The 25,053-nt window shown below is 37.0% G+C and overlaps 1 protein-coding gene across 2 annotated transcripts in view; it reads left to right on the top strand.

Annotated features, from left to right (window-relative positions):
• The window catches only part of Itgav (integrin subunit alpha V), an 87,999-nt gene extending 72,233 nt beyond the window's left edge, over positions 1-15,766 (top strand). Inside the window, exons 24-31 of one of the 2 annotated variants that reach the window (XR_006148677.1) lie at positions 636-741; positions 2,492-2,650; positions 3,886-3,999; positions 10,427-10,540; positions 10,645-10,752; positions 11,468-11,590; positions 12,086-14,550; positions 14,606-15,766. Coding sequence is in view for 1 of the 2 variants with exons in the window: in XM_042688229.1 (XP_042544163.1) it covers positions 636-741; positions 2,492-2,650; positions 3,886-3,999; positions 10,427-10,540; positions 10,645-10,752; positions 11,468-11,590; positions 12,086-12,181 (820 nt within the window). In the remaining variant the exon portion in view is untranslated. Of the gene's footprint in view, positions 1-635; positions 742-2,491; positions 2,651-3,885; positions 4,000-10,426; positions 10,541-10,644; positions 10,753-11,467; positions 11,591-12,085 lie in introns of both variants that reach the window. The other variant, XM_042688229.1, reaches the window with a different exon arrangement.
• The last annotated feature ends 9,287 nt before the right edge of the window (positions 15,767-25,053 follow it).

Genomic DNA, 25,053 nt, shown 5'->3' with positions numbered 1-25,053 from the left:
ACAACTGAAACATTCCCTAGCTTTTCTTGCTTTAGTTTTTTTTAGATAGGGTGTCAGGCTTTACCCAGGCTGGTTTGGACCACTGTCATCCCAGCTGCCTCCTGAGAGGCTCATCTATAGGATGTACCCTGCTCAGCTTGTTATTTTGTATTTAGTCTTGCCTTGAACCACAAACCTCCTATCTCAGTCTCCTAAGTAGTTAGTAGTGTATTTGTGAGCCATTGCACCAGGCCTAAAGTTATTGTTTTTATTTGTGTGTGTATGTGTATGTGTGTGTGCGTGCGCATGTGTGCATGCGCATGAGTGCACATGCACTGGTATTAGTTTGAACTCAGGGCCCAAATGTTATCTCTTAGCTTTTACCACTCAAGTCTAATTCTCTAGAACTTGAGATACACTCTATTTCTTTTTCTTTTTTTGAGGAGGAGGGGGGTGCTGGTTAATTGAAGATTAACTCAGGTTGCCTTTGAACCTTGAACTTCAGGTCTCAGCCTTCTGAGTACCTAGGATTTACAAGAATCAGCCACCAAGCCCAGTTCCCAAGATTTTTTTTTATAGATATGATTTTATCCATTTTAATATAGGGTATTTTTGAAAATGACATTCATGGTAGTTTTTCTTTGATTATTGTTTAGGGTCTCAAGTCCTGATCATATCTTTCTTCCAATTCCGAATTGGGAGTACAAGGAGAACCCTGAGACTGAAGAAGATGTTGGGCCTGTTGTTCAGCATATCTATGAGGTCTGTACCTAATGGATTTAATGGAAACCTAGTGAGACAATCAACAAGGCAGCAGCTAATGTAGAAAACAGGCTACCGTTGTGTGTAAACTTTGAATAGCTAAGCACATAACAGATTTCTTCAAAACAGTTTGTATTTGTAAATTCATTTTTATTGGGCAAATAGTTTTAAAGTATTTATAGAAAACAGTTGCTATAATTTGTTACGATCAATTAGTTCTAGGTGAATAGAAGAAACAGATCGTTGGCTGTGTCGTCAATGGCATTTGTATTTCTGACTAAAAATTTAAAAATACCTATCATTTAAAAATACCTATCATAATCAAAATTTTATTTCTATAGGAAGAATATTTTTTTAGTGATTTATAAATAACTTCAATAATCACCTTTTTTTGGAGGTACTGGTGATTGAACTCAGGGCCTCATGTTTGCAAAGCAGGTGTTCTACCACCTGAGCATCTTTTTGTTCTACCACCTCTAGCACCTTTTGGCATTGGTTATTTTTGAGGTATGTCTTGTTTTATGCCCATGTCAGCCTAGACTTCAGTATTCTTGTATTTCCCCATCTCTGGGGATGACAGGCATATGCCACTGTCTCCAGCTACTGGGCTTTCTCTATAGCAAGGGGAATAGGTGCCAGCTATTAGATAAGAAACTAATGCCTGGACTTACCTTGAACCATGCTCTCCTGACCTCCACCTCCCACACAGAGCTAGGATTGTAGAACTGAGCCACAATGCCCAATATTTTTTAAAAATTTATTATTGCCAAGGTGATGTACAGAGGGGTTACAGTTACATATATAAGGTAGTGAGTACATTTCTTGTTGAACTTGTTACCTTCTTCCTCATTTTTTTCCACTTTCCTTCCCACTCATTGCCCCCAAGTTGTACAGTTCATTCCCAACATATTGTCTTGTGAGTATCGCTGCTGCATCGGTTCTCTCTTTGTCTTTTGTTGCACCGTTTTGTTGTTCTCCTTCTTTTCCCAAATTCAGATAAATATATATATAATACCCAGGGTACCAAAATCAAATCCAGTGATAATGGGGGATAAACCATAGGAAAAAGAAAAAAACAAACACAAAGGAAAAAGGAAATCACATTGTACATTAAAAACAACAACAAAGAAAAACTCCATGTCTTAGAGTTCATAGCATCATCTTATTGGTCATATATACATAGCTATTGAGCTGTTCTGCTCATCTGTTAGGACTATCCTAGACATGTACTCATTATTATCTATGAAGGAAACCATAGGACCTATGTTTCTTTGGGTCTAGCATACTTCACTTAATATGATTTTTTTCCAAGTCTTTTCATTTCTCCAACATTTTTTTTTTTTGTCAGTCATGGGATTTGAACTTGGAGCCTGGGCACTGTCCCTGAGCTCTTTTGCTCAAGGCTAATGTTCTACCACTTTGAGCCACAGTGCCACTTCCAGTTTTCTTGCATAAGCTGGCTTTGAACTGATTCTTAGATCTCAGCCTCCTAAGTAGTTAGGATTATAGGCGCCTGACCAACAATGCCTAACTTTAACTCTTGTTATATTTTCATCCTGATGTTCAAGAGACAGATTTGAGTTTGGTTCATTTTTATACATTGACTACATTTTAATCATTATATATTATAATTTTGAATCTATCAAATTAATTATTGAAGTCCTGTTTTTATATGACTTAAGTTTATAAATGGGAAGCATTATAGAGTAGATTTTTACCCAACTGATTTATATGTTCTCTTCTTTATTAGCTGAGAAACAATGGTCCGAGTTCATTCAGCAAGGCCATGCTGAATCTCCAGTGGCCATACAAATACAATAATAACACTTTGTTGTATATCCTTCATTACGACATTGATGGGCCTATGAACTGTACTTCAGATATGGAGATCAACCCTTTGAGAATCAAGGTACTGCTCTTACTGGCTGCTCTTTAATATGATGACCTCTTATTGCTTTCTTATTAAACTTAGCAATGAAATACCTGAAATGAAACAATTTAAATTCAGACTCTAAAAAAATATTTTAGTGTATAACCAGTAAACTCAGAATTAGATTTATATATTATGGGTAAGAATAAATTCTGTGAAGTCCTGAATATTTATGGAGTATTAATAAACTTGAGGAGATAATTTTTTCAATTTTTATTGTAAAGATGATATACAGAGGGGTTATAGTTATGAAGTCAGGTAATGAGTATATTTCTTTTTGAGCAGTGTCACCTCCCTCCCTCATTTTTTCCCAGTTTTTTTTCTCCCAACTCCCAGCCCTGCCCCCAAGTTCTATAGTTCATTTCTAGCAGTGTCTAGTGAGTATCACTGCTGAATTAATTCACCTTTTGTCCCACCATTTCTGTGCTTTCCCTTCCCCTCCCCAAATCAGAAAAACTTACATATAAGACAAAGGGTACAGAAATCTAAAACAGCGAAAAAGGGATAAAACAGAAGAGAAGAAAAAAAAAAGCACTGTAAACAGTACAATTAAAAAAACTCTTGTTTCTATTTCTTGGAGTTTATTTTGATAAGCATCATTTCATATGAGCATATGCACATAACTATTGAGACCTTGTCATCCTCTCCTAAGAATATCCTCCTTTGGAATCACTGTGTGAATGTTTAGAGTCTGAGGAGATATTTTTAAGACTCAATTTGTCTTTGATTGCATTGCATCTTGGTCTACCACATGTCTAATCATGTATTAAAGCTGTTAGGCTGTTGAGATTGCTGTCTTCAGAATAATAAATGCTATTTTGTAGAATTACATATACTTCTGAATAAAGACATCTGCATCCTAGAACATACATTTTCATAAGAAGCTATTGAAAGAGGTCTAAGTAAAGAAGACAAAATTAAAAATATACTCATAATTGATACTCATCATGGTTGTATTGTGGGATTTCGGGGTATTTCATGTGTTTACATCAGTTTTTCTTCTAGCAGTGCAATGGGAAAATTAGCTTTGGGAGAGCATATTCAGAACTTTAATCTTTGCTGTCTATTCTAGCCATTCACCAAACATCAAATGGTAAATTTGTCACATCAAATAGTCATATACCATTTGCCAATCATATGTAAGAGTTTATGTCAACCTGTCAATGTAAAATTTTTTCTGTTACTGTTTGCCACCACTTTCCAATGTCATCTAGATCTCCTCTTTGCAAACACCTGAAAAGAATGACTCCATTGCTGGGCAAGGTGACCGGAACCATATCATCACTAAGCGGGATCTCGCCCTTAATGAAGGAGATATTCACACTTTGGTAAGTGCTATTTCAAGTGTGTGATATATAGACAATTAAAAATATGTGATTGCAAGACTGATGCCAAAGGACATTTCAAAAATAACAACAGCAGTGCTGAAAGAACATCGCGTATTTTTATACCACTCAGCCTTCTTTGTTTTCCTTTTTCCTAGTCGAATTAATATACCTTTTAAAGTTATCTATCATTATAGATAAAATATTGTAAGTTCAGATTTATGTTCTTGACTGTCCTTTTAAACAGCCTCTTTCTTGATGTCACTGACCTTTGGTACTTTCATGACGTATTATAGAAGGCTTAAAATATACAGAAGAATAATTAACATTGTGCTTAACTTTTGTTGAGTCAGATTTCACAGTGACTGTGTTTGAAAGGAGCCTGTCATTTAGCTTTTTGAAAATTAACATCTGTGTTTATGTTCAAAAGCAATCATGATTCTTTTCCATCACCAAATTCTGTGGTCCTTCTTAAACCTTACCCAGTGTAATCGCTTGCTGACATTTGGGTCAGTTCATCATTGCTGAGATGCCACATTTTCATTTCTGTCTTCTACCACTGGCTGCTTCTTAGTCTCTGTTTCCAAGTTTCTACCTCTGGTTATTCCTGGGATCAACTTCAGGTTTCTTCTATGCTTCAAATCAAGTTCATTCATTCTGTGCTGTCCAGTATTGTCCTTGCCAGCCACCTTGGATGTATTCAGCAGACACAGGAAGCTGGTGGAGCCCTATCAGTCAGTGTAGACATCACATAGTCATGATTACCATCATCTTAGAAAGTTCTCTTGGACATTCTGTACTCTAGGCTATTGTTGAGTCTCGTGGTTGTAAATCCAGGCCTGGTACATGTGACATGGTGTGTATTTTTGTTCTGACCCTTTGTACTAAATTCTAGACTCCTAACTCTAATGTGCAACTGCTTAGTAAAACTCCATTTTCAATGAGTAATAGGATATTGAAACTTAATTCTGAGAATATACTTAGTTTTCACAATTTTTCTCTTTCCATAATGATCTACATGTATTAACTCAACTCCATTCTCTTTCTAATCCTGCATCTTCTATCTTTCTCCATCTCTGCCCCCTCTTCCTTTAGTCTTCATCCTACATTTCAGCAAACTTTTATCAAGACCTACTTTCAAAAATGCCCAGACTGACCCTTCTCACCAACTCTAATGCTGTGACAAATTAATGCAGATTAGCTTCCCTTTGTCAAATCCCTACTTGTTCTTTGAATTTCTGCCTTTGCATAGAAGACATCATGATTCTTTGACATACAGGCCAGGCCAGGTACCATTCATGTAATTTAAACAAATCCTAGCTCAAAAACTCCCAGCTCCATTGACACAATCTAGACTCTTCTCATCTCTAAACTTACATCAGGTCTTCACAGTCATTCTACTTCTTTTTTTTATTTTTAGTAATTTTTTATTGTGAAAATACTGTACAGAGAGGTTACAGTTACATGAGCAAGGTAATGAGTACATTTCTTATCAAGCATAGTTGCCTCCTCTTTTGTTATTTTCCTACCATCCCTTCCCTCCCACCTCCACAACTACACTCCCCCCACAACCTAAATTGTAAAGATCGTCTTCAACATGGTGTCTTGTACATCTCATTGTTACAGTGGGTCAACCTGTATCCCTATTTTCTACTTCTTCCAATTCATGCCTTATTTTTTTTTTTTTACTGTGTCATACATTAATTCTTTTTTTTCCCTCAAATTCTTTATTGTGATTAAGTGATTACATAATTTCCCAAATTTCACAGTGTTGTGGGATAGCGATGCTTTGTTAAAGTCACAAACATATTCTGACTTTCATGGGGCAAATTGTCTATCGTGGTCTATAACATTTATGTGTTCTGTGAGCTTTGACAACACAGTTATTTCTTCCACATTGGGTGGTATGTACATTTCTTTCTTTTTGCACAGCGTCAACTGTTCCCTCTTTCCCACTCATTCCCTCCCTCCCATTGCTGCCATTGAATTACTTAGTTCATTTTGATCACTATCCAGTGCAGCTGGAGGGTCCCACTGTTGTATGTTTTTCCCTGATTCCCTCTCGTTCTGTGTCTTCTACTGGTTTCCCTCTGGTGTGCACATATATTCCATATATATGATCAGCAGCATGGGGTTATTTAGTAGTGATTTGACCAGATGAGTAGAGGTCCTTTGTTTCTTAATTCTCAAGTCATATCACCTTACGATTTAGATTTAACATCCACTTATCAGGGAGACCATGTGCTGTTTATCTCTTTGCTCTTGGCTTACCTCACTCAACATTTCTTCTTGTTCTATCCATTTCCCTGCAAGTGCCATTATTTTGTCCTTTCTAATGGCTGCATTGTATTCCATTGTGTATAGATACCACAATTTTTGGATCCATTCATCTGTGGTGGGGCCTCTGGATTGTTTCCTTATCCTGGCTATTGTGAGCAGTGCTGCAATAAACATTGAGGTGCATGTGTCCTTGTATCCTGGTTGCTGTTGTTCAGGATAGATGCCTAGAAGTGGTAATGACTGGGTCATAGGGGAGGTCAATATTTAGCTTTCTGAGGACCCTCCAGACTGCTTTCCAAAGTGGTTGTATAAGTGTATATTCCCACTAGCAGTGTAATAGGGTTCCTCTTTCTCCGCATCCCCTCCAGCATTTGTCGTTGGCTGACTTTAGGATGTGGGCCATTTGACTGGGGTAAGGTGGTATCTCAGGGTTGTCTTTATTTGCATTTCCTTTCCAACCAGGGATGGTGAACATTTCCTCATGTGTTTCTTTGCCATTTTTATCTCTTCTTCTGAGAAGTCTCTCTTTAGTTCCCTTGCCCACTTAGTAACTGGTTTGTTAAGTTTGGGAGGGGTTAGCTTCTTGAGTTCCCTGTATGTACTGGATATTAACCCCTTGTCTGATATATTTCTGGTAAATATTTTTTCCCACTTAGTTGTCTTTCTAGCTTGGTTGCTATGACTTTAGCTGTGCAGAAATTTTCTTTTAAGGTATCCCATTTGTCAAGTATCTCTCCAATTTGTTGTAACCCTAGGACTCTGTTCAGGAAGTTCCTTCCTGTGCCTATTAGTTCAAGTGTCTCTCCTACTCTGTCCTGCAATAGTTTCAGAGATTCAGGTTTGATCTTGAGGTGTTTAATCCATTTTGAGTTGTTAGTGCATGGTGACAGACTAGGGTCCACTTTTAGTTTTCTGCATGTGGCCGCCCAGTTTTCCCAGAACCAGTAGTTGAAGAGGCTGAGCTTCTTCCACTGTATGTCTTTGGCTCCTTTGTCAAATATCAGCTGACTGTAGGTCTGTGGTTTTATTTCTGGATCTTCTATTCTATTCCATTGGTCCTTGGGTCTGTTTTTGTGCCACTACCAAGTTCTCTTTGTTATTATGACTCTATAGTAGAGTTTGAAGTCTGGCAAGGAGATCCCTCCCATGTTGTCTTTTTTGCCTAGAATTGTTTTGGCAGTTCTAGATCTTTTGTTGTTCTATATGAATTTTTGGACTGTTTTCTATATTTTAGAAATGTATGTCATTGGGATTTTACTAGGAATTGCATTGAATTTTATAATAATTTTGGCAGTATGACCATTTTCACTATATCAAGTCTGCCTATCCAAGAGCATGGAAGGTCTTTCCATTTCCTGATGTCCTCTGTAATTTCTTTCGTTAAGTTTTTATAGTTTTCATTAAATAGTTCTTTTACATCTTTGGTTATGTTAATTCCTAAATACTTTATTTTTGGGGGGGTTATTGTGAATGAAGTTGCTTTCTTTATTTCCCTTTCTGCTTGTACATTGTTGGTGTACAGGAAGGAGATTGATTTTTTTTGTATGTAAATTTTAATTTTATTGCCACGGTGATATACATAGGGGTTACAGTTGTGAGTACATTCCTTTTTTTTTCTTTTTTAAATGTTTTTTTATTGTGAAAATACTGTACAGAGGGGTTACAAGGTAATGAGTAAGGTAATGAGTACATTTCTTATCAAGCATTGTTGCCTCCTCCTTTGTTTGTCCCCCACCATCCCTTCCCTCCCACCTCCACAACTACCCTCTCCCCTCTCTGCACCCCCCCATATTGTGAAGTTTATTGTTTAACAGTGGCCTAAATTGTGAAGTTCGTTGTCAACAGTGTCTTGTACATCTCATTGTTACAATGGGTCAACTTGTACCCTATTTATGGAACCAACCCAGATGTCCCTCAGTAGATGAGTGGATCAAGAAAATGTGGTACACACACACACACACACACACACACACACACACACACACACACACACACACACACACACACACACACACACACACACACACACACACACGAATTCTATGCCTCCATCAGAAAGAATGGCATCACCCCATTTGTTAGGAAATGGAAAGACTTGGAAAAAATTATATTAAGTAAAGTAAGCCAGGCCCAAAGAAACATAGGTCCTATGGTTTCCCTTATTTGCAATAACTAGTATATGTCTGGGACAAGCAGAAAAGGTCAAAAACTATGTACATATGACCAGATAAATGATGTTAAGTGAAATGAACCCCAAGATAGGGACACAAGTGGTTTTTCTTCTTTCTTGCTAATGTTTCTAATGTATTTATAAAGTACCATGTGATTTCTTTGTTGCTTTGTATGTTCCTCCCTCATGGTATAACCCTTGTTTTCACTGTATTTGATGTCAATATAATTTGGGGAGGGGAAGGAAAAAACAAAATGTTTAAAATAGCAACTGAGTTTTGTATCCTGCTACTTTGCCAAAGTAGTTTATAAGTTCTAAGAGTTTGGGGATGGAGTTTTGTGGATCATGAAGGTATAGTATCATGTCATCTGCAAAAAGGGATAATTTAACTTCTTCCTTCCCTATGTGGATCCCTTTAATGTCTTTTTCTTGCCTTATTGCTCTAGCTAAGGGTTCCAGGACTGTATTGAAGAGGAGTGGAGACAGTGGGCATCCTTGCCTTGTTCCTGATTTTAGGAGAATTGGTTGTAGTTTTTCCCCATTAAGTATAATATTGGCTATTGGTCTGTTTATATGGCTTTTATTGTTTTAAGGAATGTTCCTTCTTTTCCTATTTTCTCTAGAGCTTTTAACATGAGTGAATGTTGTGTCTTATCAAAAGCCTTTTCTGTGTCAATGGAGATAATCATGTGGTTCTTGACCTTGGCTCTGTTGATGTTTTGGATTACATTTATTGATTTACGTATGTTAAACCATCCTTGAATCTCTGGATGAAGCCTACTCGGTCATAGTGTTTGATTTTTTTTGTGTGTTTCTGGATTCTGTTAGCTAGAATTTTGTTAAGGATCTTTGCATCTGTGTTCATCAAGGAGATTGATCTGTTTTTGCCTTGTTTGGGGATGAGTGTGATATTGGCATTGTAGAATTAATTTGGGATAGCTCCCTCCTTTTCTATTTCTCTGAAGAGCTTGAGGAGTATGGATATTAGTTCTTCTTTAAAGGTCTTACAGAATCCTGTTGTGAATCCATCTGGTCCTGCGCTTTTCCTTCTGATTACTTCCTGTATCTCATATTGCCATGCCTTGTTTATTGAACAAACAGCTACAAGCAATTTTCTGCCACCAGGCTTTGAAAATTGCCCTTCCTTTTGTTGGAATGGTTTAGACCGAAGGCTCTTATTGATCTTGTTCTCAGTCCTTACATGTTGAATTTTGACAGGGACAGCCCTGACCAATCCACATGAAGTAAAACTTGCCTTGTGCTCCACTCCTGCCTTGTCTCTACCATCCCACTTTTGATCTTGAACTATCTTTTAGAATTCTGTTCTTTAAAAAAATAGATAAAGGTTACATACAATTCATCATTTTAACCTTTTTGAAGTATATAAGGTAATGTTTTTTAGTATATTCGCAATACTGTACAACTATGACCATTATAATTACAAAGCATTATTATCACTTCCAAAATAAATGCTATACCCACTAAACAGTTATACTTATTCTCCTCAACCACCAGTCTCTGGTCACAGCTAGCGTGCTTTCAGTTCAGATTGTCCATGTAGGTCTACTGATTTGCCTACTCTGGACATAATTCATGTGCATAGTATCATACAGTATAAAGCCTGGTGCATCTGACTTCTTTCAGTTAGTGTGTTTTCAATATTCATTCACAAACGTGCATGGATATTCACCGCTCTTTCAGACACATTTTGGGTTTAAGAATGCTGAGTTCTAGCCATCAAAATTAATTTTTCACTATTAACAGATTTTATTCTCTCATAATAAATCATACAAAAACCAGTTCTTCTGTAAAGAAAACCTCAGGTTTAACAATGAGCCTATTTTAAGTGCTATTTGTACAAGACAGAAGAAACTAATCTCTCTGTCTTTTACATAAAACAAGTGAAATAAAATGCAGGATGTCACAACGTTAGAGTTGAGAGAGTGATCCTTTCTTGTGAGTAAATAGTTGCTTTTGCAGGGTTGTGGAATTGCACAGTGTTTGCAGATCATCTGCCAGGTTGGGCGACTGGACCGGGGGAAGAGCGCAATTCTGTATGTGAAGTCTCTCCTGTGGACTGAGACCTTTATGAATGTAAGTGGATGGAGTTACCATTCAGCACATTTATCCATTGGTGTTTCGAAGCAATGCAAACAGCTTGCCATCTGGGATCCCATCTCATTGTTATTTCCATACAGAAGGAAAACCAGAACCATTCGTATTCTCTGAAGTCATCTGCTTCATTCAGTGTCATAGAGTTTCCTTATAAGAATCTTCTGATTGAGGATATCTCTAACTCGACATTGGTAAGTGATTGATTTGAAGAAATGGAAAAAAATGCACTCAGTACAAATGGTTTTCTTTAGATGTTTTCTATTTGGTTTTTAGAGATGGAAGCTTAACTGTACTGATGATGTGAAGTGGTGAGGGGAGGGGAGGGATTTTAGGAGAACAGAATAGAGAGGGTGAACTTGTTCAGGGCACAAAGTAGGCATCAACAGAATTTTCATGATCAGACTCCCTGGTGCTATTGTGTGCTAATAAAAAATAGTAAAAGAAAAAGCAGTAAGGAATTGGTTGAGAGGATTACATCCTCTTTAACAGTATTACTTTACTCTTATTGTAGGATATTAAATCTGGATCTTTTAGCACCTTTTATTTTAGCATCCTATAGAGAAGAGGTTTGTTTTTTTTAAAACTAGGTACAACATTATGTGTAAATATTATCTTAGGATATTTTCTCCCCACAAGTTATGTAAAACAGAAATTAATGGCAACAAGTAAAGGCATATTTGAAAACCTGTAAAGACTTGAAATGGGATCAGCCAACATAAAGTGAATTAGATTATTTAAAAGCCATATTAGACACAATTAGAAATTAACCTGTTGTTGCAAGTTTCTATAGGTTTATCTGTGCTAATGATACCAAAATTGCAACTACTTAGTTTTTCTAATAAAAAAAGTAAAATGGAAATACCACTTGCTGACTATTTTGAAGCTAAAACTCCCTTTCCCTAACAGGTCACCACTAATATTACCTGGGGCATCCAGCCAGCACCCATGCCTGTTCCTGTGTGGGTGATCATTTTAGCAGTTCTAGCAGGATTGTTGTTGCTGGCCATTTTGGTATTTGTAATGTACAGGGTAAGTAATATGCTTGGAGAGAGGGAGAAGGGAATGGACACACAGAAGAAAAGGGGGAAAAAGAGAGGGAACAAGAATGATCACAAAAAATGATCCAGGCACCAGTGATTCATCCTAACGACTCAGGAGGCTGAGATGTGAAAATCACGGTTTAAAGCCAACCCAGGCAGAAAAGTCCCTATGAGACTTTTACTTCAAATAAACCATCAGAAAACCAGAAGTGAAACTGTGGCTCAAAGTGATAGTATGCTAGACTTGAGCAAGAGACCTCAGGGACAGTGATGAGGCCCTGAGTTCAAGCCCCACGACTGACCAAGAAAAAAAAGGGAGGGGGGAAGTGAAGCATTTATAGTGGTATATGATGGATATTAGTTATTGTTAGAGGGAAGAGAAATCTCATACAAAGTACCAGTTGAATTTCATTGGTGTGATGATTATGTACTCATTCAGTCTATGCTCATGTAATAGTAATGTTGGTTTTTCTTCCACTGATAGATGGGCTTTTTTAAACGTGTCCGGCCACCCCAAGAAGAGCAAGAAAGGGAACAACTTCAACCACATGAAAATGGTGAAGGAAACTCAGAAACGTAACTGTGATTTTTAAATTATGCTATATCATGACTCATGGGAGTGACCAACTTGACTATGGATTTGAATTTCCTTCACGAGAAGTGACATCTCAAGACCACTTTGCTGATGGAACCCATTGGCCTCAGTCTGATTACACAATTGAAAGCAATATTTGTCAGTCTTCCTTTTATAAATAAGTTTAGACATACATAATCCCCATGCAGTGACTTGTGTTTTGAGATATTTAAATGATGGATTTTCAACTGATGGTTCTTATTCATGTACATAGTACCTGAGTTAACTACTTTACATAAAAGAGTCCCTCCTACATCTACCACTTCTAATTTAGTATTTTGGGTTTTGCTGTTCATTGTTGTTATTTTAAAGCAATTGTAGTTTTAAAGCAATCCACATTTAGACCTTAACTTCTACAGTTTTGTACAGGTACTTAACTTTCTTACATAGTACACTACAGATGACTTTTCAAGCTATTTAAGACTTTGTAACTACATGAACATGGATTTTAATACCATTTATATGATGACTTTTTTTTAATGCATGATAACATCAAAGTTTGTTTCTAGGGCTTATAGCTCTGTAGTAAAATCATAGCTACTACGTTCAGGGTCCTGGGTTCAATCTCCAGCATGGGAAAAATTGTTACCTATAATAAAAACGGTACAATATTGAATATGAAATTCAGGTACATGTTATTAAATTTTTATTTATATTTAATCTATAATCTATTTTATTACACTGTAACTTGTATAGCTTAAGTTGTTCATCAAATTCTTTAAGCCAATCTATACTAAAAATTAATCCAGGATCAAAAATCCCTCTTTTGTATAATGGGTTAATTTCAGCTAATATAATGATACTTACAGCCATATGGAATTGGAAATTATTTTCAAAGTACATTTATTCTGTTGTTTTCATCTGGTTATTTACAATATGATACAAAGTATTTTAATAAGGATTAGCTTTGTAGTTCTCAGATATATTTGCTTATTAATAGTTCATTCTTAGATTGGAACACAGATTTTAGTTGTTCTTAATTTATTATCCACCTATATACATGTTTTTCCTTATACTTCCAAAATGGAGAGTGGGTCAAGATCCTCTTTATAATGTTCAGGACCCTAGACCCATACTTTCATCCCATGAGAAATACTTGGAGTCAAAACTCATAAGGTAGCTCGCTGGTTTGCTTCTAGCAATAGCCTGCTGCTACTCATGAAGAGTACCTCAGTTTAAGCAAGGTAAAGTGCTAAACCAGTCCTTAGTGCCACAAAGTATTTATATAAGCAGTTCTTGTTATTGAAAACTTGGTAAGCTTTCTTAGGTTTGTTAACATAAATTATGTTTCTGGTTTTTAATTTAAAAAACAGCATAGGCAGTGAGTTGTAGTTTTAAATACTTTGGTGGCAAATCTTCTGGGAGAGGATATGTGATTTATTTGCAGTTCTCCACGTCCTAAGGATGATTATCAAGTATACCTATTTTTAATGCAATTATGCCATGCTGTGCTCTAAGGGGTTGAGAGTTTTAATGGCTTGCTAATTGCTGTCCTCATTAGGCAATGATAAATATTTCCCTTAAATAATTGACTATTTTTCTATAATTGGAATTTATCTCACCATATCTTGTGGTATCATTCCCTGCATAAAATGACTGAGCTGATTAGGAAAAGATAGGCATAAAATGGAGTACATTTTAGGTGAGTTATGCAAGTTAGAATGTAGGCAAGATCCTGTATTTAGCACTGGTGAACTTTAAATTTTATAGGGTCTTGGAGTATTGAAGTTATTAGTGACTTAGAAGTATTTAACCATATGCAATAAATGTTTTTACTACCAATAATTTAAATTCTTTTAAGAAAAAAATTGACATTTGTCCTTGGGTTAAGTGTTTCCTACCATTAGTCACTAATTTGATCTGTAACAACTTTTATCTTACCTGTTTTCCCATGTAATGTCCATCATTCCTGAAAGAGAAATGTGTATATAGTTACTTTTACAGAAGAATTGGCATTGGTTAATTCTAAGCCTGTCTCAAGAAATAGTCTTCTATTAGATAGATGTGATGCTGGAATTGAAAATTAACACGGTGTTTTAAACTGACTTTATGATGTTTTATTTTCAGCAATAGTATGGGTTTTCCTTCAAAAGTGAAAATGTTTATTGCAATAAAAATATTAACTAATTTGAAAGTCTGTTTTCTAAAGAAAGCATTGAGATTTTGTTTTATCTTAGAGTAGCATATATTTGACAAAATAACAAAAAATAGTTCTATGAAATCCCTGTAAATCTCTAAATATTTTAAAATACTATTGTATTTGTAATTTGTTGAGAATTAATATTTTTCCTAAAGTATAAAATTCTCATAATCCAGTTCAGTTTTTAAAAATTTGAATGAGCTACAGTATATCAGATGCATTTCACAGAGGTGAAAAACATAGATACTGTTGGTTTCTTATATAGATATTTATTTCAGAGTTGAAAAATTGACAGATATTTATATAAGAGTCATAAATTCTGATAGATTAATTTCTTAAATTCTGTTTAGATTCTGAAAGGTAAAACAGTTAAGTCAAGATGTTATCATCCCCATTCTACCTGTACTTGAAACTAGTGATTCATAGTTAATCCTCTTAATACAGTATTTATACTTGCATAAAGAAAAAGTTCAAGAACTAATAAATAAGACTTTTCTTGGTACTTTCAGAGAGCTGTGAAAGAGTTCTGATAGTGAATTATGATTCACAGATATATGTGAAGAGTCAAATATCACAGAATGTATAAGTTTCTATATTCAGTGTACTGTGGGCCTGATGGAGAAGAGATTGATCCTGGAACTCTGTTGTGTGGACATTGCCTCATTCAGTTTACCTATTTGAACCCTTAGCTTGTCTATATAGTAATTTCAGTAAGTTAAGAATGAAGAGAGAATTTGCAAATTGAGTATGGGATTCAAAAAGGTAAATGAAATAATACTTAGTGCTTGGGAAAGTGTTTCTTTTAACCTGGTGGTTGGCTTATTTGAACAATGAACCTCCAGCTGTGCAGTGTACAGTGTACACTTGGATTTACTGTAATTTCTTATATGGAATGAATTTCTTGAAAGAGGTACTGAATCTTTTGATTTCTGTTGTCATTGTTTTCAAGTGCAATATAACAATGTAACCAAACCTAGATAATAGCAAAATCATTATTAATTTCGTAAGTCTAATCTAAATAGTGATTTAGTTGTGCTCTTATTACCGGGAAAGAGTGATTCTGTTGTGGTTATGGCAGTAAAATTACTCACTCGGAATGGTCCATTCTGTATTTTATTTCAGGATGGACATGAACTATTCCTTTCAGATTCTGAAAACTTTGAAAACTTGGAAGCTGTGTATATCAAATTAATTTACTGCCTAAGTAACATAGAAAATGATTGTCTTTGTTTAGCTTCTCTTGTGATTACCCACATTGGGTGAGACATAAAGTATTCTCAACTCTGTCATTTGCTAACTTGGTTTGAGTTAGTGAAAGCCGGTACAGTGTTCTGCCTAGTTTCCAACATGTAACTTTTGACTGTTCAATAAACTTGAGCTATGGTGCCATGTTTTCCTGTGGACTTCTTCTTTCAGAGACATGCCAGCAATCATGCATTACTATGACCTCAGTGTGGTGACACATTCTCTAATAATCCAAGCTCCTAAGAGCATTAGTCACTGGACGAAAGGAAACCAAAAACAAAGAGGACCTAATGTTAAAATACATCATTGGAAAAATGGGTACAGTGAAGAGCGGTTAATATGATTGAAGCACTTCATATTCATGTATCAAAAGATCATAATGAGATCTCAAAACAATTATTTATGCTAATAAAAATAAGAAAATGCATTCTTGGAAAGGTCAATATGTATTTGGTTGAAATGTAAGAATCCTTTCATCTCTGGGGTTTTTTTGTTTATAATTTTTTTCTTTTATAGTTTTGTTGTGTTTTTGTGTGGTCGCCGTTTGTTTAATTGTTTGAATCACATTATTGCTAAGTAATGAAGGTGACTTCATCATCCTCCAGCTTCCTCCTTTTTAGTGCTAGGGTTATACACATGTATCGCTGTGTCCAACTGAGAATCCTTTCATTTCTAAATAAATTCTAAGTGTCATTACACTGAATTTAACTTATAGATTCTTTCAAAAATACACATTTAGGATGGGAATATAGCTTAGTGGTAGTGTGCTTGCCTAGCATGCATGAAGCCCTGGGTTTGATTCCTCAGTAACATATAAACAGAAAAAGCTGAAATTGGTGCTGTGGCTCAAATGGTATACTGCTAGCCTGAGCAAAAGAAGCTTAGGGACAGTGTCCAAGCTCTGACTTCAAGCCCAAGGACTGGCAAAAAATATCAAAAAACAAAAACATACTTACACTTACTGTGTGTTCATCAGTGGTTTTCATAAAGATTGAACATCCTCTACCAGCAAGTTCAGAACCAAAATTTTCTGGGGATGAGGTCACTGTGAAGGTCAGGAAGCTTATCCAGGAAGGGCTGCTGACACTCCAAAATCTGAAAAATTCTGAGATATGAAAATATTCCCGTCCCAAGTTTTTCAGAGAAAGGAAATGCTTTGTGTGGAAGTTCTGTATTGGCTGAGTGTGGCCCCTAATACCTTAATACTAGCTAATCAAGAGGTGGACCTCAGGAGTATTGATGTTGGATACTAGCCCTGGCAAAAGTTTAGTTACAGTTAGTGAAGTATGGTGCAGTGCCATGTGCCTGTCAACTCAGCTATGAGGGTAGAATAAATATAAGTGAATTAAGGTTCAAGCAGTCTTGGGCACAAATGCAAGACCCGACTTCAAAAATAACCCAAACAAAAATGGCTGGAGTCATGGCTCAGGTGGTAGAGCGCCCGAATTCAAATTCAAGTACTAAAAAGAAACAAGGAAATGATTTGTCCTGTATGTAAGTTTATCTGATTTGGGGAGAGGAAAGGGAAGCACAGAAACGGTGGGACAAAGGGCAAACCAAGTCAGCAGTGAAACCCACTAGATACTGTGTTGGAAGCGAATTTTACAACTTGTGGAGGAGAGGGAAAGGAGTCAAGAGGAGGAAAATGGGAAAGAATGGGGGAGTGGGTGACACTGTTCAAAAGGAAATGTACTCATTCCCTGACTTACGTAACTGTAATCCCTTTGTATATCACCTTTACAGAAAAAAATTAAAAACCTTAAGAAAGAAAGGGAAGAATAAGTTCTATAAATGTTTGAGGAAAGACAAATGTTAAATGTGATTTTAAATACAACACAACGTAACTTAGATATGAGCCCAAATATCACAAGGACCTCCATGAATATTTTAAGTTTTATGTTCCAATAGTCACAAAATGTTATTAATATAAGGTGGTAATATATGGTCTTTTAAGCATGAAGTCAGAGATAAAATATTTGTTTAAAGAAAGCATTAATAACTGTACCAATAGATTGGTGAATCATTAAGTAATTTCAGCCAAAAGACTGCTTTTTTTTTTTTTGGGTCCGGTTGTGGGGCCTGAACTCAGGGCCTGGGCGCTGTCCCTCAGCTCTTCAGCTCAAGGCTAGCACTCTACCACTTGAGCCACAGAGCCACTTCCGGTTTTTTCTTTTTGCTTATGTGGTGCTGAGGAATCGAACCCAGGGCCTCAGGCATGCAAGGCAAGCACTCTACCACTGAGCCACCTTCCCAGCCCCAAGACTGCCTTTTTTTTTCAAGATTATTTTTGCTGTGTTTTATCCAAAGTTTTTGTTCGGTATTGTTACTGTTTGATTTTTTTTTTTCACGGTTTGGCCTTTTAAAGACGAAATCTCTATATAGTCCAGAATGGCCTCAAGCTCATTATGTAGCCAAGGCTGGCTTGAAATTTGGGATGCAGCCACCTTAGCCCCTCAAGTGCTGAGATTATAGGTATGCACCACCATTGGTTTTTGAAATAAGACATATACAACTAAATAAAAAGGAGAATTGATTTTACATTGTCAAAAGAAGAAAAATCAGTAAATGTTACCATGGAAGGTAGCTTTTAGTATAAACATGATGTTGGTTAGTATTTATTTCCTGAAACATGTAGCTATTCTTGGTTTTTGAGACGTTCCTGTTTGCTCCCTGCTTCTGTACCCTGAAACTATTTTAAAAAATGCCAATCTTTCTTGCTACTTCAAAACAACAACTGCTGACATAATCACCATTTTGATAAATTAAGACTTTTAGAACTAAGTGTGATGGTGCAGGTCTGTAATCCTAGTACTTAAGAGGCAGAGATAGGAGGATATCCAGAGTTAAATTAGTAAGACCCTCTTGGCAGACAAAATTTTATAAAGGGTTAGGATGCAACTCAGTGGCAGAGTGCCTGCTTAGCATGTGAGAATCTCCAGGTTCAATCTCTAGTACTGAAAAGGAAAAAAAAAAAAAAAAAGGAAGGGTAGGAAGGAAAAAGAAAGAGGAAAGAAAGACATGTTTTGCCATCATAGAGCCAGCCTGGCAGAGACAAACAAGGTGCTATTTGTTGAATAGATATAGTACTAGATTTTAACTTTTTGTTTGGCTAGTTGATTCTGTTCATTAACAATGAGAGGAAAATGAAAAAAAATGAATGTAATGATAAGATTAGAATCATTAAGACAAGTGTGATAATTTTGGGCTTAATTATGTAATAGTTTGGGATCCAGTTTAAATTTGTTGACAGTTTTCACAGTTGAGGAAAGATACTCATTAGAAAAAACTAGTATTAAAAATGAGTAAAATGCTGATAATATAGCTAAAATTTGTCTAAAAAGAAGCGAATGATGAAGGATATAACATCTCAATAAGGGGAAATCTATAACCTTAAAACACTCAGGAATTGTTTATTTTTATAATTTATTTTTATAATTGTTTATTTTTGCAATCCTTAAACACAAATGAAGAAGGCAATAACAAAACACATGCTTTCTTGTGGCAAGAAGCTTAACTTGGTTTAAGAGATGACATAAGTCGGAGCACTAACCACACTCAGCTGTCACCACGGCTTGATCGTGTCTTGCCAGTGTTTTCTAGTCAATCACAGCGCAAAGTATGATTTCCATAAGTAGCTGAGGACAATCTTGCTAAGTAGGAAAAAGATGGACGTTATTTCTTGTCTTTGCTAATGCCAGAAGATGATTTGGGAAATACTGCTGATCAAGGGTCTCTTCCTCTGGTCACCTGTGGTAGGTAATCTTCCAGGAACCAGAAAATTGAGTTGTTAGCTGTGCATTGGGTGTGAATCACCTCATTGCCCACTGAGGGGAAGTATGTCTATTGCTGTACTTACAAAACTGGTAGCGCTAGGCGCCTATGGCTTACGCTTATAATCCTAGGTAATCAAGAAGCTTAGATCTGGGGGTTGCAGTTCAAAGCCAGCCTGGGCAGGAAAGTCTGTGAGACTCTTATCTCCAATTAGCCACCAAAAAAATGGAAGTGGTGCTGTGACCCAAAGGAGTAGAGCACTAGTCTTGAGCAAAAAGTTCATGGATAGCACCTAGGCCTTGAGTTCAAGCCCCACAACTGACAAAAACAACAACAAAAATCTGGTACGAAAGGATGCCAACGTCCAAACAATAAATGTAAGCCTGAAGATAGCTCACATGGGAAAAAGAAGGGGACAGCTGAATAACACAAATAAAGGATAGTGCAGGCCACTGTAAAGTGTGTGTGTATATGTGTGTGTGTGTGTGTGTGTGTGTGTGTGTGTGGTTTTGCTTTAAAAAGTGTTTTGATTACTAAAAGTTCATAGACATTGAGAGAGGTCTGGTGGACAGGATACAGGACAGCATACTAATGTAAAGTACTTCCTGGGTACCTGGGCTTATGTAAATTCAGAAGTTTCCAAGAAGCAGCACATGTTTTGAAAAATAACAAAGTAGGTTACTTTGGGAAATGAGAAAATTAGGAACAACACTTTAAGCCCAAAAGAAGCTGTATGAAAATGTGAAAGAGCAAAACAAGCTGTTTCCTCCACAACAGAACTTGTTTTAATAAATGAAATGCAGAGATAATAAAATGAAGCTTTAAAAACTTCTGGGGGGCTGGGAAGGTGGCTCAGTGGTAGAGTGCTTGCCTTGCATGCCTGAGGCCCTGGGTTCGATTCCTCAGCATCACATAAGCAAAAAGAAAAAAGCTGGAAGTGGTGCTGTGGTTCAAGTTGTAGAGTGCTAGCCTTGAGCTGAAGAGCTGAGGGACAGCGCCCAGGCCCAGAGTTCAGGCCCCACAACCGGACCAAAAAAAACCAAAAACCAAAAACCAAAAAAACAAACTTCTGGGAGCTGAGAAGGTGACTCAGTGGTAGAGTGCTTGCCTTGCAGACATGAGGCCCTGAGTTCAATTCCTCAGCACCACATAAACAGAAAAAGCTGGAAGTGAAAAAAACTTTTGGGAGTTAAGCTGAAATAGCAAAAAGCATTGTCATAAATGGCAAAACAAAGCAGTGAGCTAGAGCGTTACTGTTACCTAGAAAGTGCTTTGTGCTACTTTACGCCGTACTATGCCAACACTACAGAAGTAACCATGTGCCACGCTCTTTACATCGCCTGCATTAGAACTGACATTTGAGCCAGCAAATGAAAACAGCTGCTTCTATGCTGACCACCATTGGTGTCTCAAGCCACCCAGATATGGTAAGAGTACAAGTTCTTATTCTGAACGTGAGAATGATAAAACAGCAGATCCTTTTGTGTCCTGACTGACTTACTAGACACTCTGGGATCAAATGAGGTAATAAACATTAAATCATTTAGAGCACTGCTCAAAGTTCTATCCTATCACAGGAGTAAGTTCTTTAAAACCTGTTAGGGTTTTCTAAGAAAACATATAATGGTGATGAGCAAAGGCACATTTTAAAAAAAGGTTCTTGTCAGATATCAACCAAATTATCCAGCACTTCATTAGTCTAAGAAGAAAACTTATAGGAGCGCATTTCTCTTTTCCTAGGTTAATTTTAAAACATTTTCCAACCTTATGGTGGTGATAAATCATTAATCACACAGCTGTTAGCCATTTGCAAACAGCCTGAAATAAGACAAATTGAATCACCTGTAGCCATTTTAGCAAGAAGTGACTACTGCATGCATGTGAGAGACTGCAATCCTTCTAAGTAACTGCGCTGTAATACATGCCTGCTTTGTTTGGCTTTGGCGATATATCTTTTTATTGTAAATAATTTATATAACAACAGATGATATAACTACTATTTTGATCCCCATCATATAGATTTAAAAATGAATTCGGGGTGAATAACTAAGATTAAGAGAATGGATATATACCAAGCAGATAACTTTCTAATGTCTTTCTTTATACAAACAACCCTTCAATCTGTCTGTCTGTCTGTCTTTTCCCCCCTCCCGCCCCCATGAGGCTTGAACTCCTAGCCTGGGCACTGTCCCTGAGCTTTTTAGCTCAAGTCTAGCACTCTACCACTTGAGGCATAGATCCACTTCCAGCTTTTGGGGTTATTAATTGGAGATAAGAGTATTACAGTCTTTCCTGGCCTGGATGGCTTCAAACCTCCTGGGCTGGCTTTGAATCTTGGTACTCAGATCTCAGTCTCCTAAGTTGTTAAGATTATAGGCATGAACTACTGCACTGGGCACTTTTTTATGCTCTATATGATGGACATCATAACAGTAACCTCATAATGTGAAACTATTTGGGGAAGTTTAGCTGTGTGCAAAAGAATTTCACATATTTGCACAAATTGACACATTAGCATATGTGCAAGACTTAAACAATGTCTGATATTTTCACATTAATTCCAATGAACAAGGAAACAATAGAAATAGAAAATAAGACATATATTTAGAACATTATATATATATATATATGTATATATACTCTAAACACATTCTTTTTTTTTTTTTTTTTTTGGGTCCGGTCATGGGACTTGAACTTTGGGCCTGGGCGCTGTCCCTCAGCTCTTCAGCTCAAGGCTAGCACTCTACCACTTGAGCCACAGCGCCACTTCCGGTTTTTTTCTTTTTGCTTATGTAGTGCTGAGGAATTGAACCCAGGGCCTCATGCATGCAAGGCAAGCGCTCTACCACTGAGCCACCTTCCCAGCCCTCTAAACACATTCTTTACATATATATTCTGAAGAAATTTTCTAAATGTATATTAAGTATAATGTAAACATGTATATATTCTAAATATATATTCTAAATATATACAACATATATATGGTTTGTGAATTTAGATTGGAAATAGGGACAAAGGAGCAGAAACTTTGAAAACAGAAGTACAAAGGTGTCAAAAACAGAAAAGTACATTAGGTTTGACTATAGTTTTCCTATTGCCTACATCACAGTCTGAACTTTGTTTCTCTACCTTTTTGATCTTTCAACAATCTCACTGTTCCCCTCCCCAAACCTACCTTTTCCCTTGCTTTTCTTAATTTTGTGAAGTTAAGAGTTTAGGTTTTCAGTCTGGTGTTGGCATAGTAACTTACCTTTATGTTATTTTAAAATAATAATTTGTTTAAAAGTAATTAATCCCAAAGTTCTATCACTCCATTTCCAGAGAGTTTAAATGGACTCTTTGGGAAGCACTTTTAAGGTAATCGTGTAATGAGAATCTTAATTAGTTTTTATAAAGTTATTCACAAAGGTGCTAATTGATGTGTCTTATTAAGATAACGTTAATTTGCAAAATTGTTTCTTCACCAGAATAATAAAAATTATTCTTCTTTCTTTTTTGTAGCATTGAGGTTTGAATTCAGGACGTTATGCTTGGTACACAAGTATTCTACCACTTGAGCCTTGCCTCCTGGTCTAAAAATATTATTCTTAATCATAATTCTTGATCATAGGGTGCATCATAAATTCCCTATTAAAATTTATGATGAGGGGCTGGGAAGGTAGCTCAGTGGTAGAGCGCTTGCCTTGTATGCCTGAGGCCCTGGGTTCGATTCCTCAGCACCACAAAAGCAAAAAAGAAAAAAGGTGGAAGTGGTGCTGTGGCTCAAGTGGTAGAGCACTAGCCTTGAGCTGAAGAGCTGAGGGACAGCGCCCAGGCCCAGAGTTCAGGCCCCATGACCGGACCCAAAAAAAAAAATTACGATGATGGACTGGAGGTGAAACTTAAGTGGTAAAACACAGGAGCAAGGAAGATGAGTTAGAGAGAGGCTCTGAGTTGAAGCCCTTGTACCAGCACCCCCCCTACACTGATGTGTGTATTTTTTGCATCTTTGTATAATATAAAGTGTGGAGGAGCTTATCACAGAAATAAACACCTTACAAATTCAGTAGTATTAACAGGTGCCAGTGGCTCATGACTGTAAGCCAACTACACAGGATGTGAAAATTAGGAGAAAGGAAGTTCAAAACCAGCCTGGGAAAAAAAGTTCATGGGCCCCATTGCAACCAGTAGCTGGGTGGATGGGCCATGTCTATAATCCCAGCTATGAAGGGAAGCATAAGTAGGAAAAGCAATGTTCATGCTGGCCGAGGAAAAAGCTATACCCTATCTCGATAATGACCAGAGCAAAAATAGCTAGCTGCATAGTTCAAGATACAGAGCACTGACTAGCAAGTGTACAGGTCTGCATTCAAAACCCAGTACTGCCAAAAAGAAATAAAATTCAGCAGCATAGTCTAATTGGCCAATAGGACAATTATTTTGAATTTACAGTATGCTTTAATGAAGAAATAGAAGAGTTTATTTTAAAAACTAAATGTTCTACTTCTTAGTGACATCAATTATACTAGTTAGATTTTTCATTACTCTGAGAGTGACAGAAGTAATTTAAATGAAGTAAAGCTCAGTGGGAGGTTAGCTGGATCACTGCTTTGTGCTGCAACAAAGCATCGTGCAGCTGGAGGGCATGGTTAGAGCTGGTGGCCAAGCGGCAGCAGAGGATTGCAGAATGAGGCCATGGACAATCTACGCCAGAGAGACACATTCCCTAACTAGGCCTCATCTTTAAATCTTTAATAGTTTCACCACTTCCCAGTAGTCTATTTAAATTTTGAAACCATCAGTAGATGGATGAGGGTATGGCTCTCATGTCCCCACCTCCCGACTGCTTGTATCAGAAACAAAGCCTTGCATACACAAGTTTTTTTCAGGGACATTTCATATACAAACTCTAATATTTCAGCTCAAGGATCAAGGTTCATGTGTATCTCATACCAGGAAAACTTGTTCAGTCTATCTTTCATGAACTCCATTAGGCTAAACAGTTCTAGCATCTTTGAAAGTCCAAGTCCAAGGATTTTTTTTGAGACCCAAGGCAAACCCTGAGCTATGTGCTGGGAAAATTTAAAAAGCCAGTTACCTACTTTCACCACAAAATGGCATAAACATTTCCATTCCAAGAATAGGGATTGGGGGCACAGAAAGGAGGAATGTAGTAAGATCAAAACCTAACAAAGAAATCATTTAGGGGCTGGGAAGATGGTCAGTGGTAGAGTGCTTGCCTTGCAGGCATGAGGTCCTAGGTTCGATTCCTCAGCACCACATAAGCAGAAAAGGCTAGAAGTGGTGCTGTGGCTCGAGTAGTGGAGCACTAGCCTTGAGCTGAAGAGCTGAGGGACAGTGCCCAGGCCCAGAGTTCAGGCCCATGACTGACCAAAACCAAAACCAAACAAACAAAAAACCCAAATTCAATCCAGGAGCTCAATGTCTGGCCTCCATAGCTTGTGGTACGGTGATGTAAGGTCCACTGGATTTGGATAACCCCATCCAATAGCTTTGCCTGTTGGCTCTGTTAATCGTCTAGAGCTGTTCTTACCGCCGTTCCTGACCTCTTCAACATCCTGGGATCTACACTGAAACTCAGTCTTCTTCACCTTCACAGTTTTCTATTGTGCTCCCAGTGGCTGCCTGAAGGGGTTCTGATGCTATGACTCATTGCCTGCTT

Source organism: Dipodomys spectabilis, unplaced genomic scaffold, assembly GCF_019054845.1.
Source record: "Dipodomys spectabilis isolate Male_0828 unplaced genomic scaffold, ASM1905484v1 ptg000115l, whole genome shotgun sequence".
Lineage (NCBI taxonomy): Eukaryota > Metazoa > Chordata > Mammalia > Rodentia > Heteromyidae > Dipodomys > Dipodomys spectabilis.
Note: the sequence above shows the minus strand (reverse complement) of the source record. Positions and strands in the feature narration are given on the sequence as shown.